General features: G+C 32.8%; 1 protein-coding gene across 1 annotated transcript in view; it reads left to right on the forward strand.

Annotated features, from left to right (window-relative positions):
* CSMD3 (CUB and Sushi multiple domains 3) overlaps positions 1–19,186 on the forward strand; it is a 597,171-nt gene that overhangs the window by 525,986 nt on the left and 51,999 nt on the right. Inside the window, exons 51-55 of the mRNA XM_066565891.1 lie at positions 891–1,076; positions 2,392–2,586; positions 4,286–4,459; positions 15,663–15,836; positions 17,219–17,392. Coding sequence (XP_066421988.1) covers positions 891–1,076; positions 2,392–2,586; positions 4,286–4,459; positions 15,663–15,836; positions 17,219–17,392 — 903 coding nt within the window. The remainder of the gene's footprint in view (positions 1–890; positions 1,077–2,391; positions 2,587–4,285; positions 4,460–15,662; positions 15,837–17,218; positions 17,393–19,186) is intronic.

A 19,186-nucleotide genomic window follows, 5' to 3' on the forward strand; every position in this document is an offset into this window, starting at 1 on the left:
TTACCTGGGACAAGGAGACAGCTGAGGTACTCTGCAGTGGTTTTGAAAGTCTTCACTGACAAGTGCTTCAGTCTCACTTCATAAGTCACAGATCACAAAGACGAGGGCTAAAAGAAGTCTACAGGAAACCTGCAGAGGGGCTTTTTTCAAGGGTATGCAGTGATAGGATAGGGTTAATGGCTTTAAAATAAAAGGGGATCAATTAGAATTACACATCAGAAGAGAATTCCTTGCTGGTTGCCCAGAGGAGCTGTAGATGCCCCATGCCCGGAAGTGTTCAAGTCCAGGCTGGACTTGAGCCATCTGTTGTAGTAAATGATGTTCCTGCCCATTGCAGAGGGATTGGAACTAGATCTTTAAGACCCCTTTCACCCTAGGCCATTTTATGATTCTGTGATTCAATATTTTCAAAAGGGTATTTTCTTTCTACTTTCCAGGTGGAAAAAATAGAATGTTGAAAGGTAATTTTAGTGATTTGCCAGAGGTCACAAAGTACAACTGATGAAAGAAATCTGAACATAAATCATATGACAGAGAAACACAGAAAGTGTGTTTCTCAGACTGGTGCCTTACTGATTCAACCATGCTGGTCATATTTTTTTCCAGATATTTTCTATTTCCTTTTCTATATTATCATCTGCATTTTGAATTCTTAGCTGCAGACTTATAAACCATTATTCTTATTTTTTACTTTCTCCATCAAGAGCTTCATTGTATTCAATTCCCTAAAATCTTAAGAAAATTTATTTCCATGCTTAAAACTCACATTAATGAGGTAAAAATTAATTTTCATGAATTTAAGACTAGTGATTTTACAATGCATAAGCTCTCTGAGGTCAGTGGAAACTTATATTGAAGACATAAAAAACTTTGTTTTTGTCTCTACTCAGCAATATCTTGTGGAATTCCTAAAGCTCCACTAAATGGTGGGATATTAACTACAGATTACTTGGTTGGCACCCGTGTTACTTATTTTTGCAATGATGGATACAGGCTATCAGCCAAAGAGCTTACTACTGCAGTCTGCCAGCCTGATGGTACCTGGAGCAATCACAATAAAACACCTCGCTGTGTAGGTGAGTAACATGTAAGAAGTCTCTGGCGAGTAAAAACCTGTCTGTACATTTTTTTTTTTATTTATCTATGACACAAATCTTCACATGACTTAAATGCTCATCTTCAGGTTGCTTTAATCTATGAATTATTTGCTGATATTCAATTATTATGAAATACACATATGAAGTATATGTCACTAAGACATGCTGAAACTTCACAGCATAAGCAGAATAAACATGCTAGAGCTTATAGAATACAATCAAGCTAATAATTAATTTACAGTTAAATCAAACTTAATGGTTGCAGAGGTTTTCTACAAAAGTCATCTCTTCAGTGATAGCTACATAATACATGTACTGTTAGCAAACCCTTTTTACTCTCCAGAATTGCAAAACCTGTGATAATTATTTGAAATTGGTGCTTATTATTTATATTCATCCCATCATTATAGACCTACACCATCTAAACTTGGGGAAACATCACTGCAGGGAAAATGCATTTAACTCCCAAAATCTAGTGGATATCAGCAATTACACATGGGAAATGGGATATGAAAACCCAGGTGATTGCAAGAGTGATACAGGGATGTCAGTGTCTCATGCACATTAGGGTTTAGATTAACTCACCAAATGTATTTTGGAAATGAAAGAAAATTAAGACTGGAGTATTTTTCAAGGATTTCCCCTTTCTCCTTTTTTTTCTTCTTGTTCTTGAAATTTCATTCTCTCATGAATTTTTCTCTTTCTAAAGAACCACTGAAAATAGAGAAAAACAAAGTGGAAAAAATCGTTATGCTTCTTACACTATTTTTTATTCTATTAGTGTTGTAGAATTTTATTGTTCCATTTCTGGAGGAAGAACACTCAGAATTAAGAAATGAGACAAAAATATAAAGCTATTGAAAAAACAACCTATATATGGATATTTTCTGTCACCAATGTACAGCCTCTCAAAGAAGTCTTTCATGTCTCATAGAGTTTACCTGGGTAGAAAAATAATTTCTCCATTTAAATGTGCTTAAAATTTTAGTAAAGATTCTGATGCCTGATGTAAAATGTTACAGAAGGTCCACCTATAGTGAATTCAACCATGCTATAGCTCCTATCTACACCAACTGCATCACTCTGCATACATAATACCTTCTCTTTCTGGATAATTATTAATTAAATGAGACAACTCATGCCCTCTAACCACAGCCAATTTCAAGTACAGCTTTAGTTTTCAAAGATTATGTCATTATGTTTAAAATACATTTTTTTATTAATAATGGTACAGATTTTCCCAATCTGCCTGTGCTAAGCCACCAATAACTATGTCTTTTTGTTATTTTGGAAGTTGTTACATGTCCGAGCATCAATTCTTTTACCCTGGAACATGGAAGATGGAGAATAGTGAATGGTTCACACTATGAGTATAAAACAAAAGTAGTTTTCAGCTGTGATCCTGGGTATTATGGTTTGGGACCAGCATCAATCGAGTGTCTTGCTAATGGCACCTGGAGCTGGAGAAATGAGCGGCCTTACTGTCAAAGTGAGTACATCTTTTGTCTGCATCTGCTGTATACAGATTTCAGGAAAAAATATTTTATTGGGTGAACTAGAAATGAACTAATTTAGTATTCAAAACTGTAAATTAGAAAAGGTGTTTCTTGGCTGGAATTCCTGGGTATCCTAAAGGTTGTTATTTACAGATATAATACATTAGATTTAGTGACAAGAACATATCTGTAGACACACTTCTGGAGTTTAAAGGTCCCTAAATTTATAAAGGTACAAAGAAAATATTTTCCTATATGTTTATTTTAGGTCAGGAATGCTGTAAAGTCTTAAAAAGTGCAAAACCTTTGTATCCTGTCTGCACACTTGATAAATAAAATAATCTCTCCTTTCTGGTAGTTACCATGTAGTGTGCATTTGCACGCATCCACATCATTCCTACCATTAGCTGGTATGCTGGTAACCTGCAATAGATAATTTAAAAAAATAAGTAATTAATATTCAGATAGTTAAACCAACTAAAGATGTAGCTATCATTGTGTTTCCTTCCCCTACTGCTGTGAAAAGCACATTTCTTTATAAATTTACATTTAGACCTCTCTTTTTCAAAACTGTGGTGTTTTGGTTACACTTTGAAGCTGCAAAACTCTTTCTCTTTATGGAACATGGTGTGACATACCCCCCTGACAGAGTGAGATACAACTGTGCTTTTGGTTTCTGCATCAAAAAATGTGTGTATCTGCATATTTATGTATAAATACAAAAATATCTAAAAAAGCCTGTAGATAAGCCAGAAAACTATGGCTCAAAATACATTTGTAATTTATTGACAATAAATATAAAAAAAAAGAAGTTTAAAAATGCATTTTCAAACACAGATTAATTATACGGGAAATTAACCTTGATTTTGAGTTCTTTATAACTGGAAATTGAATATAGAATTTAGAGAATTTTAAAAAGTTAATTGCAATATTTTGTCTCTACTAGTGTTAAAAATACAGTGTATTTGTCTGTATCTATATCTCTGTGTATATATACTCTACATACTAAATTTGTATTTTTATCTCTTTTTACTTTGAAAGGTAAACTACTTTTAGCTATGTTTTGAGAAGCTTAGTTTGAAATATTATTACTTACTTTCCTCTAGGCATAAAGTGTGCTACCTAATTTCAGCCTCCTATTTACTACTAATATATTAGTTTTGTTAATTAAGAAAATTGACAGAAAAGAATATTATTTTGATTGAAAAGATGTTTCAATTGTAAATAAATAGCAATGAATTCCATCAATATCATTCACTCTTTATAAAACTGTAATGTGTGTATGCTAGGGAAAGCATTTCATTATGATCTAGAAGACCAAAATGACCCCTTCCCAAAGAAGCATCACTAAATCTGATAGCAATTGTGATGTTCCAGTATGCTAAATGTACTTGATAAAGCCAAGGTAATTAAACAACATTCAATAGTATTCTGAGTGCCTTTTTTAACTTTACAGAAATTAATTCAATCGTTATTCCCCCTCTTTTAAGTATAATTTCTGGGGAAGGAATAGTTTTTGTTTGCAGGTTTTTAATCTATGATTTCTACAAATTTCTGCAAAATACTTCAAGGTGTGAAATTTATTCATTTGATTGACTGGTTGATAAGTAGTGTTGTTTAATAGGAATTATTGTTTGGGTGTTTGTGATTCTCAGGTGTACACTTATGTTTTGTTTTTGTTTTGCCATGAAGTTATTTCCTGTGGAGAACTTCCTACACCTCCAAATGGGAATAAGATTGGAACTCAAATCACATATGGATCTACAGCTATATTTACTTGTGACTCAGGATACATGCTAGTTGGCTCTGCAGTGAGGGAATGTCTGTCGTCTGGGCTCTGGAGAGGAATTGAGACCAGATGTTTAGGTATGGATACTCCTGTCATGACTTGTCCATATTCTTTCTCTCTAGGAGACAAAAGTAAACAAAGTGATCTGCTTCTCCTTTTCTATATAGCAGACACATTGAAGAGAGCTCTGCATGTGTGTGTCTGGGCAGCATTATTTTTCTCATCAAATTAGAACTATGTTTATGTTTTCAAAAATTACATTATCTTTGCAACTTGCAAAATCTGTTAGTGTATTTTTGTATATGCCTTTAAAGTAGAACTATACATAAGCAGCAAGACAGATTGATTCCAGATGTATCAACTCTAATACATATCCTCACTAAAACATCTGCATAGTAGATCTGAACTAAGTGGTTGTGTCATAGAATTAAACTGTATTCTTGAAAAGATACAGAAAGAAGAAAAAAATTGTGGAAACTTTGACAGGACCAGTGCAGCCTTATTTCTGAGAGAAAGCCACTGTCCTGATGCTTTTTACAGAATTTCAGACCCTTTACTTGTACAAGGTTAGGCATCTTCTCTTATTTAATATACTCAGACATTGTTGCCTGAATTATTTATGAATAAAATGAACATATGAAGCAATTTCAGGGCTTCTTTCTGATTCACTGTCATGTGTACCTTGAGCTGGGTTATTATATTATGTAGAGACATAGGTTTTAACTCTATATTTAACCAAAATTTTAATTTCAGTTGAAATCAAAAGTATGTTAGCATTCTGAATTAGAATGAAATATGGAAATCATATTGTATCTCATTTGTAGAGGCATGAATATATAACAGAATATCCATAAACTGATACTCTCAGAAAACTGAACTAGTATATACATTAAATACTGGGGTTTGTTGCAATATATATTTGTACAGTTTGCTATTTGCCTTTTTAAACAATTTTTAATCCCAAATAAACAGCATTATTTTCTAATGTTCACATAAGTGAATGACTCATGAATGAGCAGTAGTGTTGCTTATCAGGCTACAAGTCTGCAGCTGGAATATTCCCTGATATGCAGCAGAGAGGGATAGAGGCTTCTTTTATGTTTGACTTTAACAATGGAAACTCTTGATATTCTTCATCTTCTAAATTATCAGCAATTGCAAGATGTTCTAAGTCTAAATTTTTGAAGCACTATACTATGTGTTTAATCAAAATGGTCTGCTTTTTTTCTTGTTTACCAGTTTGTTTGGTTTTATTTTTACTGATTTTTCTGCAGAAGTTGCAGGTGTTGAAGTTAGGAGAAATGTAAAAAATTTTCTTCAGAAAAATAATAATATAAAACCAGATGAATTGGATGCTATTTGTGATTAGCACCTTGGAAAAATACTTGTGTTTAAGAATTTTGCCAAAATAACTTCATGCCAAGTGAAGATCAGAATTAATTGAATTTCTCCTACATTTGCCTGTAGAAATAAAATTGTAATATAATTTAATAATAGTAACAGATTACATAATCTTTACTTGCAACTTAAAAGAGGACCCATACATCTTGGAAGAGATTCATTATTATTCAGTTCCTACACTATAATGTCCAGTAACAATAAAAAGCTAAGAAAGCAACTATATAACTAGAGGACAAAACCAGTAATCTAAGCCAAACAGAAAAGCTAGTGACAGAGCAAATTTATAAAAGGGAGAGACTCATGGCTGCCATTATTTCTCTTGCAACAATGCTGCCTACTGTGTTACATCACTGAGTTACATCACGGAGTGCCCTGCAGACTCAGAATAACTCAGTTCAATTCTTGTTTCTTCCATAAGAAATTTGAGACTTAAGAGGGATGAGATCAGCTAATGACAAACCAGAAATAAGAAATATTTTAAAGAAGGTTGTTGTCAGAAAGTATAGGAAGTGGAGGAAATTAAAGCACTATTAGAATGTGGGAGAAAGGACATCAAATACAGCAGAAAGACCTACAAAGTGGGTATTTTAAGAAATTAATTTTTGTGGAACTTATCAGTAATGTTCACTATCTACTTCTGATGTTTTCGTGCATTTGGTTGTAAACATTTTTTACAACTGAGCTTTTCCTCTTTTACTTTCTGAAAAATGTAGTTGTTCTTAGACTGAAGTGATTTCCAATGTATTTCTGTTTTAAGTTTTGAAGATGCCCTTAGGAATATACTTAAATGACATACATGAAATCCTACCGGAAAAAAATAATATCCTTTTCAAGTATTTTAATTAAAAATGCACTTGTTTTTTTCAAAAGTGCTACTGAAATAATTACATTTAATTGTTGTATTAGATAGCTTGATTTTACTTCCAGGTATGTGTAATTTTGAAAGGTAGAACAAACAAGAATCTAAGTATCTGCAGTAGAACTTTAAAGTAGTTTTTGGTGAACCTAATCAGATACAGATGAGAATTAGAACTGAGGTAAGCCTTAAATCATCCAAAATATTGACTAAAATCCAAGTTATGTTATTCCATGACATTGGGAACAGTGCATGGTTTTGATAACAGCCATAATAGGGTGAGAATATGATAAGTGTGGGAAGATGATAAGTTTCACAGCTCTTTTTTGTCTTTCTTTTCTCATTCTGACTTCTTTTACTAAAAGATGGATAATTTATGAATAATGAATCTATGGCAAAAACAGGAACACTTAAGACAACTGCCTTTCTTTCTCAATCCCACTTTTTTTTCTTTAAATAATACCTAAATGACAAAATAGTACTTCATGAGTAATCAACTTATTATAATAGCAGGAAATTGACTTCTTGGTCCTTATTCTCCATAGCTGATGAGAAGAAATAATGTTCAAATTGAAAAAAACAAATGAAACAAAACAGAATAGAGCTTCTGAAGTACTTCTGTTGTCAAAGTTAAAAAAAAAAATTAAGTGTCCAGGACATTTTATTGTGAAAAAAATCACATTAGTCTTTTAGAATAAAAAACAAGCAAAGATTAAAATAATGACAGTTGTTTCTCCTAAGTTACAAACAGTCTTTCACTATTTATTATGCTTGATCTTTTTCTGTACTGGTAACACTGAAACTGTCTATGTAACAAATCCTGAGAAACATTCAGAAACATGGAATAGATTTTTACTGAATATCCTAGTTATAAAAAAAGACTGACAAATCTGTGATTTTGTTATACATTTTCCTCTTGGGAAAATACTTAAATATTCAACAAGAAATTGATTATTTTTTTTGTCTGTTTGTATGAAAACTTTGTATATTTACAGTATTTACTGATGACATATTTACAATTTTATATTTTGCATTATTTCCTTTATTCATTGCATTAATTTTGTTGGCTTTAATTTAATACTAGGAATAACATTGATCATAAAAACATATATTATCATACTTTAGGTTTTTTTTTAGTGTATTTATTAATATGTAATCAGATATTTAGTAAACTGGGCATTTCCTAGAGTGGACGTAAATTGGGTCTACTTTAATAACTCTATAGTACTTTCAGATAAACTTTGGGGATAACTAGAATATGAATGGTGAAAAACATTTCCTAAGATTTCTCTAGTACAATTTTTCCCCTTTTTTTCAGAACATTACTTTTACACATCATGATCAGGACTATTTTTTCATTTTTTAAACGTATTTTTTGCCTTTTAAAATGTTTTATGTCTTATTTTGGTTAACATTTTAGGCAGCTTAGTCAAAAACACTTAACAAAGTAAAACTAACAAAGAAAAGTATAGCATGCTTTGAAAAGTCTTTCTGTTAGATACAGTTCTTCTTACTGCCCTTCTAATGGAGCAGTTTTCTTAGATTCTTACAAAGAATTCTGATTTCTTTCTAGGACCTTACTCATTGTAAATGTAATGTACAAAATTCCATACTTCTCTTTGGGGGTTATTTTACTGACCTTCTCTCACTTGTGCTAGTTACATGACTGATAGTAATTTTAAATGTTGTTTAGACATCTCATCAATGAAAACTACATGAAAAGGCAGCAAAAAATATGATTTTTAACCAATACTTAAACTCAGAGGAAAGCTATGCATATTTCTCTTTTTTGTTGATTGGTGAGCTAACTCCAAGTTTTCACATTTCTTGAACTCGTGACTCTATCCTCTTCATCTCAGCTGTACAACACCTAACAATTATTTCTTAATTCCTTCTTCTTTCTCAATACTTCATGGCATCTAAACATCCTGATAAAACAGATATGTTGATGTTCTCTCCCTTATTTACCAAAAGTCAGTGCCATTATTTCATACGGGATAGACTCAGCAACTTCTGGAACAATAGTTTTGTTCAGTTCTGCATATTAGTATTAAATCTCAAATAAAGATAAATGATAAAATATGATTAAATTTTTAAAGAGCTGTAAGACTTCATATTTTGCTGTTAATTGGGATATGACCAAATGATGTTAATTCAGTTCATTTGGAGAGCACCTTTATAAAGTGCCCCTATGAATTAAATGCAAAAATGAAGAATGAAGTTTATTTGATTAATAAGGCATAAGGTAGTGTGGTTCCCAAACATGGCTAATAGTAGATGAGCTTTCAGTAAAGGCAGATGGATAGAAGAAAATAGCTTTTTTGGTTAGTGTGTACATTAAATGTCAACATTTGCACTTCCCAAACAATAATATTAAGAATACCATTCATCTCTTCTCTTAAGAGAAAGGCTACACTTCACATACTGTGTCTTTGTCTGAATTAAAAAATAATCCATCAGATTGAGCAGATCATGAAACAAATAATTGATTTAGAATTATCTACATTTGCATTACATATGGTTCAGAGAATTTTCCTTGGACTATATCTGCTCTAGTCCTCTGGGCCAAACGCCATCATTTCTTATATGGTTTTATGTTGTCAAAAAGATCTGTCATTAATTTTGACTACTTTTTATCCAAAAGGAGATGAAACATGTTTTGTGCACCTAGTTGAGCTTCTCAGTGTGCTTCCTCTGAAAGGAAGCTAATTTGTTCATGGTAAAATGACTCAGCACATTTAAGAGAAGGAAGATATGAACCAAAATTCCAATGTGAACACAACCTTTGATGTGTTAGCTGGGGAATATTTATCCCAGTTTTACTCAACTCTTTTTCATACATAAATACTGCCTTAAAATGCTAATGAGTCATTGTTGGCAGCCTGTTACTCATAAAGGAAAAATCAGTTATCCATCAGCTCTAAGAACAATGCTGTCCATGGAGTCAAAAAAATAGCAGACATATCACCTGGGGCAAAGCAACCATGTAAGCTAACAGCAAAGAATGTTCAGGTACATTAATTTATCAATAGCATTTTATATATTTTCTCAATCAGCTTCCAGCAAATGAAAGGTTTCCATGTCTATGTAGCCTCTGAAGTGTAACCTCTCTGCCACTATTTTCATACTTGAAACTTCTAGAAAACTATATAAGCCACTACCTTCTTCATCTTCACTGTTTTTCAGTCTCTTTTTTAAACTCTTGGTATTTCAGTTAAGGGGGATTCTGCATCTCTAGTGTTACTGAATTAATATATCTGGAGTTAGCCATATGCTTCTCTTTGTTCTTCAGTACCACTGTATAATAATAACTAGACTTTCAGATTAGGTATATGATGTTTCATCTTTAAAGAATTATTCAGCTGTTTCAAGGAATTCAGCAGAGAACTTCCCTCTGTGGGCCATGGATTAAAAAAAGATTTAAAATAACTTTACCATTCATCCTGAACAGTTTTAGTACAGCTTGAACAGCTGTAAAAATGAGACTCTTCTGAAAATAGCAAGAGAAATGCCCGCCCTGTTTTGTCCAGAGCTGTACCTTCTTATATCTTTTTATTAAATGGAAGCCCTGTAAAGAAGAAAAAAAAAAAAAAGAAGAAAAAAAAGCCAGGAAATAATTCTTCCCTTTTCAGCTGAGGTCATCTTGACAGGTTAATTAACTTTGTTGAATAATAAATAACATAAATATCTGTTTTCAATAATACATTGGTATGTAGATTTGTTTCACTACTGTGCTCATTTTTGACACTACTGACAACTAAAGTAAGTACAGGCATGTTTTTTGCCATTTAATGCAAAGATTCTGTATTCATTTATTCCTGTTCTCATAGAACAACCTGCAGAAAGGAAATCTCATTTGCAGCTATGGTTTCAAAGGTTCTGACACTAAGTTATTATGCTCATTCTTCATTGCTAGAACAGGATTTCATGTCAAATTAGGTAATTTATTTGGTAGTCACAGGTTATTAATATCCTTCATTCCCACTCTTTGACTAATTTTGTTTTTTAATAATATTTCATGCAATTATTCTTCTCAAGTTTTGCTAGACTGGAAATTGAGAACATTATATTTCTTATTTCTTCTCTCAAATCTGCTACTCGGTAAAACCTTCCCATTTAGTCCCTTTTAATACTTTTTTTTGTAATTTTCACTTGTCTTTGCAAAAGTGGTATATTTTGATTCAGTATTACAAGTTACAGGCTATATTCAGACCCATGGGTCTCATCTGAATTCATAGAAATGCTACAAAAATCTTTTACATATATGTCATAGAAAAAAAGGGAACTACAACTAGTCTTATGGTACAGCAGAAAAATAGAGATATTGACAATGGACAAAGTTATCAAGAAAACAGTCCAGAATAGCTTAGCTGAATGTAGTCTAGAATCCTAACTTAGTGGGACGTCAGCTATTTACTACCAGGGCATTAGAATTTACTTATTTGTCACAAAGCCTTTATAATAGGAGTTTAAATGAAAGTCCTGAGAAACAATTACCATCAGAATTGATATTAAAAAATACCAAAATATATAGCAATAAATATAAGGATATCTTTAATCTATATTGATCATCTTGGAATTATTTTCATAGATAGCTTAAAAAAAATGCTAAAGGTAAGAATTCTACTAAAATGTATGAGAAAAATAAATAAACACCTTACTTAGGTATATGAAACATCATATACCTAAACACTTTTAGAAGAAATGAAAAAAAAACCCAGAATAGAATTGAAGTTAAGTAATAATTGCTCTTCCAAATACAGGTGTTGATAATGATAGATGTTTTTTGATGGTTTGAGAGGTGTTTTGTTTTTTCTTCCTCTATGCTTTTTTTTTTTCCCTCTTGATATTGGAGAGGTAATTCTAGCTGCTACTATAAGTTGAGGTCTTAATTTCCTCTGGCAGAGAGCATCTCTATGGTTCTGTAAAATAGAGTGGAAAAATAAAGCAAAGAATAAAAGTTCTGGATAATATTAATGATTCTCTAACTTTTTTCGATCTTAGGGAATTTACTTATTTGCATGAATAAGTGGAAATTCTAGTAAATTTCTCCAACAGTCTCTTGACAGGAACTATGTACACCATTATTTCAACTTATCATAGAAAACATAGAGAACTGCTTGCCACATTCACCTACATAACAGTTGTCAGGTTTTGGGGTTTTTTTTTGAAAATAAAACAAATAATGCTGAACCCATAATTTTGGGGTATTGGATTGTTTTGGTGTTGGGATTTTTTTACCACTTTTTTTTTTGTTTGGTTTGCTTTTAATGTTTTTTTATATATCCCTCAGTCACACTAAACTTCCTCTGGAAAGCAGAGTAAAAACTGGCAAAAAAATCCTGCAAATCCCCACGTTTTGTTTGTTTGTTTGTTTTAATCTCTTTTTTAGATTTGAGATAAAAAATGTGTCACAAGTCTAGTATATCCTGGTTTTAAATGATATTTACTTACTTAACATTTTCACTGATTGATTTAGAATTCTGTTTTGACAGAAGTACAGTTTTACAACATAGCATTGAAATATTCTTAATTAATTCAGGTTTATTTCTCCGTTTGGAAATCTTAAATAGGGATAGAAGTAGTCTCTACTGTTTTAAAATCATGTTTCGTTACTAGTAGTGGGAAGTTCACAATCAGTCATGCAATATAGTTAGCGCTCCAAAGGTATAACTGTTACACAGAGTGGGAGGAAATAATCAAGACAGAGGGATTTGAAGAAACAGACTCATAGAACAGCCCACGTTGGAAGGGAATTTGAAAAATCATCTGATCCAACATTTCATGGCAAAGGAAGCTGGGATGGGATTACCTAGCAACCTGTTTAGTCCCATTTTGAAAACATCCGGTAGTGTAGACTCCAATCACATCTCTGAATAGATTGTTCTGGGGAATTCTTGTTCTTACAGTCAAAAGAATTCTTTCTTTTGTAATGATGAAACCTTTCCCAGTGCAGCTTGCACCCATTGCTCTTCCTCCTCTCCATGTGACTCCATGTTAAGAGAGAGCGTCCAATATTTTCCTAGCCACTCTCTAAGTACTGGAATGCTGTGATGAGCCCCACCCCACCTGAGCCTTCTCTTCTTCAGGAACTAATGCCTTCAGCCTTTCCTCATAGGAGAGGTTTTTAACCCTTTGATTATTTTCATAACCTGCCTTTGCAGTCTGTCTGAATCTTTCTGCATATTTCATGTGCAGCCTGGCAAGCACTGGATAGAGTGGGATGATCACATCTCTACCACTGCTAATAATGTTTCTGCAGATGCAGCCCAGGATCCATTTTGCTTTCACTGTTGCAGCCACACACTGCTGACTCACAGTCAGCTTCTTGTCCACCAAGACCCTCAGGAGCCTTTCAGTGATGCTGCTCCCCAGCCAGCACACAGATCATGGCCTGTTCTGGGCTCTTTGGTTCTGTCATCTCAGGGGCGGAATCTTGCACGTGTTTTTGTTAACCTCAGAGAGTTCTTTCTCACTTGCTCTTCCAGCCTGCCCAGATCTTTCTGTAAGATGTCTCTTCCTTCTCACATGTCTGCCTCACCTCACCTCAGTCTGGTGTCATCAGCAAACTTGGTGAGGCTGCTTTCAATCCCATCATCCAGATAATTTATGAAGATATTCGATGTCATGGGGCCCATTACTGATCCTTAGGGAACCCTGTTGTGATAGATTTCCATCCTGAGTGCAAACCATTGATCACCACCCTTTTAGTGCAGCCTGTTAACCCATTCCCTACCCATCTTGAAGACCACCTACCCAATCTGTATCTTGCCCTTTTGTGCAGGAAAAGGCTGTGAGAAATGGTGTTGAATACTTTGCTGAATTTCAGGTAAGCAACATCCACTACCCCTCTCCTTGTATATAACAGATGTTGAAGAAAGTCAAAGGAAAAAAAGAAAATAAAGAAAAAAAGAAACTCAAAAGTCAAAGAAGTCAAAACTAGGGTCTGACAGGTTTATGACAATGAAAGGAAGTAGACTAAGAGGATGGGATTTTAAAATTACTTTAAATTTTCTGGAATGAGACTGGGATATTACCGCAAGACATACAGATGATTTGTAATGAATTTTCAGCTTCAACCTGTTGAAGTTGTATGGGTTTTGTTAAGTCCATGGACAGTTGCATAAACTCCACTGTGATGTCAGTTGTCTCACATGTTACTTCAGTTTTATTCTCTCTGCATAAGAAACAGAGATTGACCTTTCTAGTGAAGTATTCTGCTTCCACTATGCCATTAAGCAACACTAAATTCTTAATTAGGAACCAAGCCATATATTTTAATTAAATGCAACTAAAAAAATATTCCTTGAGCATGATCTGAATCACTGCAGACTGTCTGGTTGGATTTCAATAGAAACTAATCTTTACCAGCTCAGTTTTTAGTCCTCATCTGGTTAGTCCTGTTTATAGTCAGAAATAGGAGAGGATAGGGAAATTAGTTCCTTTGGATCATGTTCAAAAAAGTCTACTACATGCTGAATGGATTATGAATCTCTTAAAAAATCAAGAAATTCTCTGGCAAAAATTTTTTAATCATGTTATGCCATCTTATCCTAGAAAGCACAAATTTCATGTATACCTGTTTTTTACATAAGACTGAGGGAAACAGGGAGGGAACGAAGAAGGGTTAATATAACTTTGAACAGTACCAGGTTTGGACTCCTGATAAATACACAGAAGTCAAATTGGAGTCATCAATCTAATATATGTGGAGGTTCATATACTACTAATACTGAATTGGTAAATTCTGATAGTTTTATCATGTTTCATACAATGAAATACAATACAAAACTTGGGTTGTAAAAATATGTAAGATTTTCTTTTTTTCTTTTATTTTTTTAATTTCTAGCCTTAAATGAATGAGGCAAAATGCAGAAAAATACATCAGGGTATTAGAAGCATTTAAAATTTCAAAGAAAAAAACAGCCTGGTTCCATAGGGCTTTTCTTATCAGCAATTCCATGCTTTGGAGATTTGTTTGTTGGGGCTATTTGAGGAAAATTAGAAGACAAAAGGAGAGCAGAGGAATTTGGGTGGCTGGAAGTTTGGTTTAATTTCCCTAAAAAGTACTAGCTGAAACACTGCTTTTCTGCTTTATTTTTTTTTTTTTTTTGCTTGTCTTACTCTTCTTTTGGCAGTGAATTCTCTACAATATGTCACAGTCTTCATGAAGTCAACTATTCTTAGAAGACTTTCCCATTACCATATTTTTTGCTGAATCACAGTGCCCACTTTCCAGAATTCATTATGAAAAATAGCAACTACACAGTTTGTTGTTTTTTCCCCAGCCTCTCTGCCGGCTAAATGTCTCTTTATGACTTTCATAATGAAAATACAATATTTCTCATATTTTGATAATACAGAGGAAAAGATTAGGCCTAGGCATAGACAGATTTTTGGTTGCCATTTGGCTGCTGTAAGATGTGGCGGCTGTTGTGCTGACTGCCTTCGACCAAAGGATGTTAATCTTTGGGATTCCACTGGGAAGGAGAGAAAGAATGGAAAACATTACAGAGAGTAAAATTCCAGCAATAAATTGTTCAAGTTTTGGCGGTTTTTTTAATTGTACAAAGGCTATATTTATAATGTCCACATGGATTGATATCTATGATATTTCTATTATTTTTATTTATGTGGAATTTCTATTTAGTTAAATATATGATGTTTTAAAGTTTCCTTATTCACTTAATCATAACCAAAATAAAACTAAGGTAAATAATACACATTTTTTGCATGTTATAATAAAAAGGAATTATTCACATTTTAAAGGAAATTTGATGATATATATGACATTTAATCTCTTTGCTACATTGTCTTTTTGTAAGTTTTATATGCGTATAATTATACCTATGCATATGCATCACTGCAGTTTTCACCAAGCTAATAAAAATAAAGCTTTGAATTAGGTCAATAAAGAACCTTAAAATATATTCAGCATTTCTTTGTTTTAGTTAGGAGGTTTATTTAAAGTTTCTATGACATATTTACTGATTTTTTTTTTTCTTTACTATAAATAAATCTAGCTGGTCACTGTGGTATCCCAGATCTTATAGTCAATGGACAAGTAATAGGAGAAAATTATGGCTATAGAGACACAGTTGTTTACCAGTGCAGTCCTGGTTTTCGGTTGATTGGCTCTTCTGTAAGAATATGCCAACAGGATCACAACTGGTCTGGCCAACTTCCATCCTGTGTGCGTAAGTAAGCATGGCAGAACATACTGATTGATGTTACAGGAATATCTGTGTCAAACAAGATGAGGATTGAATGGTCCTCAAAAGTATGGAGCCACATAAAATCTGTGATTCATCTATCAGGTGACGTTAAGTGTTGTCACCTAAAATGTCCACTGCCTCTTTTTGGTGACTGAATACCTGCTGTTTTGGATATGAAAATTCTTCAGAAAGTGATAGTATTTACGAATGCCACTACTCGAATATGAAACTGGCATTATGACCTGTAGTGGCTTTTGGAAATATTTAAAGTGTATTTACTTTCGCTGTTTCAGTCAGACAAGTAAATGCTGTTGAAGTAAACTGTCAACACTGAAGATTAAAATGTTTTCTTTACCAAATTTGTTTTTCTTCTTCTTCTTCCTCACAGAGGTGCTGTTACTTTGATTTGTGGTTTTGGTGTTCTTTTGAGTGAATATTGCCCTTTGTTAATGAGATTTCTTTCTCATGATAAGTGTGTCAAGCTATCACATGAAAGACCTTTAAATAATAACATAAAATGATGTATTTAATTTAGGAAAATTTGAGATTTCTCTAAGCACTTTAGTAAATTACCAGTATTTTACAGGTAATATTAGTGTATTGAAACTGTATTAATCTGCCTCCAAATATCCTATAGCTCTATCTTTGAAGCAGAAATTCTCTTAATGCCAAGTCATAGCACACAATGTTAATTCATTTATTCATGATCTTTTAATATTTATTTTTAATTACTGATTAACCTTTTTTTTTACCAACAATTTGTTACAAAATAGAAGAAAATATTTGCTAAGTGTTTTTGGATCATTTTGTGAATATTAATTTCTGTCCAATTTTCCTTACTTTTCTTCCATCTGGTTTTTGTAGGCACAGAAAATAAAGTTTACCTTCTTTAGATAGATTTTTTATAAACATTAGAAAAATTTCACTATGCCAATAATTCTGGTTTTTTTTTCAAAAAATAGTCATAAATTTATAGCCTCACTAAGTATTTAGGCCAGAAAGATAAAATATTGAGTTGATAATAAGACAAATTTGTAAGAAATACCTGAGGAACTAAGGTAGTGAAATATTTCCTTCCAATTCCCGACTATGCATAATGAAAATCTAGTGCTTGCTTTACTCCTTCTTCTTCAGAAGAGTTTTCTTCGTTTGCTTTCATTACTGCATGTCAAATTCTGTTCAGTTTATTTAAAAATTTAATTAAGTTCTTGAACATGAATACATAATGGAAAATACGCAGTATCTTATAATATCCAAACTTGAAAATGCTATTATATAATTATTATCTATTGTATAATAAATAATGAAAAGTGTTAACATCTTGTTCTGGTTTTGGATTTTTTTTTTGACTGGTGCTATGCTAGCTGTCAGCTGTGGTCACCCTGGTAGTCCTATTTATGGAAGAACAAGTGGAAATGGTTTCAACTTCAATGACGTTGTGACATTTTCATGTAATACTGGGTACGTTATGCAAGGACCAACCAAAGCTCAGTGCCAAGCTAATAGGCAGTGGAGCCACTCACCTCCTATATGCAAAGGTAAGAAAGCAGCATTTACAGGTTTCTAACTAAATGCTGTAAAATTAAGGCTGAAAAATAAACAGAGGGTAAAGGAACACAAGACAAAGTGATTCCTTTCTCACCAACAGAGAGACTGGTTCACTAACATAATAGCCTTATTAGTAAAGACTTTTTGTGATGCTATGATTTTTTACAGTCGTGCTGCCAGGATAACAGTTGCAGAGAAACTTTCTTATGTGTCTGTAGACTGTATTGCTTTCTAAAAAGTTGTCTCTACAAGTTACTGAAGCAAAATTATGGAGAGATAATTAAGAGCTTAAAGCCTGAAATAATTTTGTCTGCATTTTTAGACAGTATAGTTCTAACAGACACATAAGAAAAGCTACTTTTCTTCCTTTTACATTTCCATTGGTGCTTCACAGAATATCTTGACTTTGAAAATTTCTATTCTAATTTATTACATTGTCCATTTGTGTTCATTCTCAATGCTTCTAGATATTCTTTCACTTAGAAAAATAAATCTTTCGCTTAGAAAAATAATAGCATGATATGAGTCCTATTTAATTTTTCATAAACAGTTTTAGGAAGGTTTTGTCATCCCTATCTTTTTTTTTTTAATTTCTATGTGTTTTTAAATAATTGGTTTTATTTAGAAAAATGTACTTTTTGCTGTAACTTGCATGTACATATACAGAAATTCTAATGATTGTTCTTCAGCATCTTCTCTGCATCTTCTCTGTATTTTTATCTGTGCATAAACTAAATAATGTATTTTTATAGGAGTTTTATTGACTGTATTTTCTTTTCAATAGGTGTTCTCCACTTTCATTTGATTACTTTCCCCTAAGCGTTACTGCCAAGATGTTTACAGAACTGAAATTTACAAGGAACTCTTTGTTAATGAGAAGACATTATTTTCTAAATTTACAGTACTAAACATGTACTGTAACACTTTATACTAAACATGTGTTTAGGATACCTACTTTATCTCATTTTCAATCCAGTTGCTATCAGTCACCTTGGTATTCTCGTATTGCAGAGTAATGTGCCAAAGTGCTGACAGCTTATTGGCATGTAGGGATTGGTAAATAAGTTGATCAGATTGTTCTTTGAAACTTTACCCAGTCCTGAAACTGTATATTGGTTTTGGGAGAGATTTTAAAAAAAATAAGTACTAATCTTGAATTGGACATCATTAATCATGTCAGCAATGTGCAGTGAAATTCATTCTAATATGATTTTGTTTTATTTGCTTTGAAGTTAAATAATAATAAAATCTTACCTTGCATATTTGTAAACTACCAAAAGTGCAATATTATAGAAAGGCTGCACACTGTTGTGAAGTCTTTCCTTTTGTCCCATAAATTTTTCATGTAAATTCAGTGCACTTGCTCTTATACTATTAACAACTTTATTAAATGTCTAGCTTCTTAGCCAACCATAATAATTGTGTAAAACTATTGAAATGGTCAAAGTTCCTTGTATTTTGTTTCAAATGCTCACTACTCCTGAATAATGAATAAATTGTTTTCATTACTTTAAATATATGCTTAGTAACAGGAACATGGACAACATTCTCAGGCCCATGGTGTGATTCTTAGGGCTGTCCTGTGCAGGGTCAGGAGCTGGACTTCAATTATCCTTGCAGGGGGATAAACAGAAAAAAAAAAGACAGAAATGTAGCTCAGGCTTTCCTCCAGGAAAAGAAAAATATTCAATATTGACCATCAAAGTAGCTAACAAATTGTTCTGTCCTTTACTGTTAAAGAAGTCAAATACAAGCAGAAAGCTATTTCTGTCCTTAGAAAAGGT

This window comes from Molothrus aeneus, chromosome 1 (assembly GCF_037042795.1).
Source record: "Molothrus aeneus isolate 106 chromosome 1, BPBGC_Maene_1.0, whole genome shotgun sequence".
In the NCBI taxonomy this organism is placed as follows: Eukaryota; Metazoa; Chordata; class Aves; order Passeriformes; family Icteridae; genus Molothrus; species Molothrus aeneus.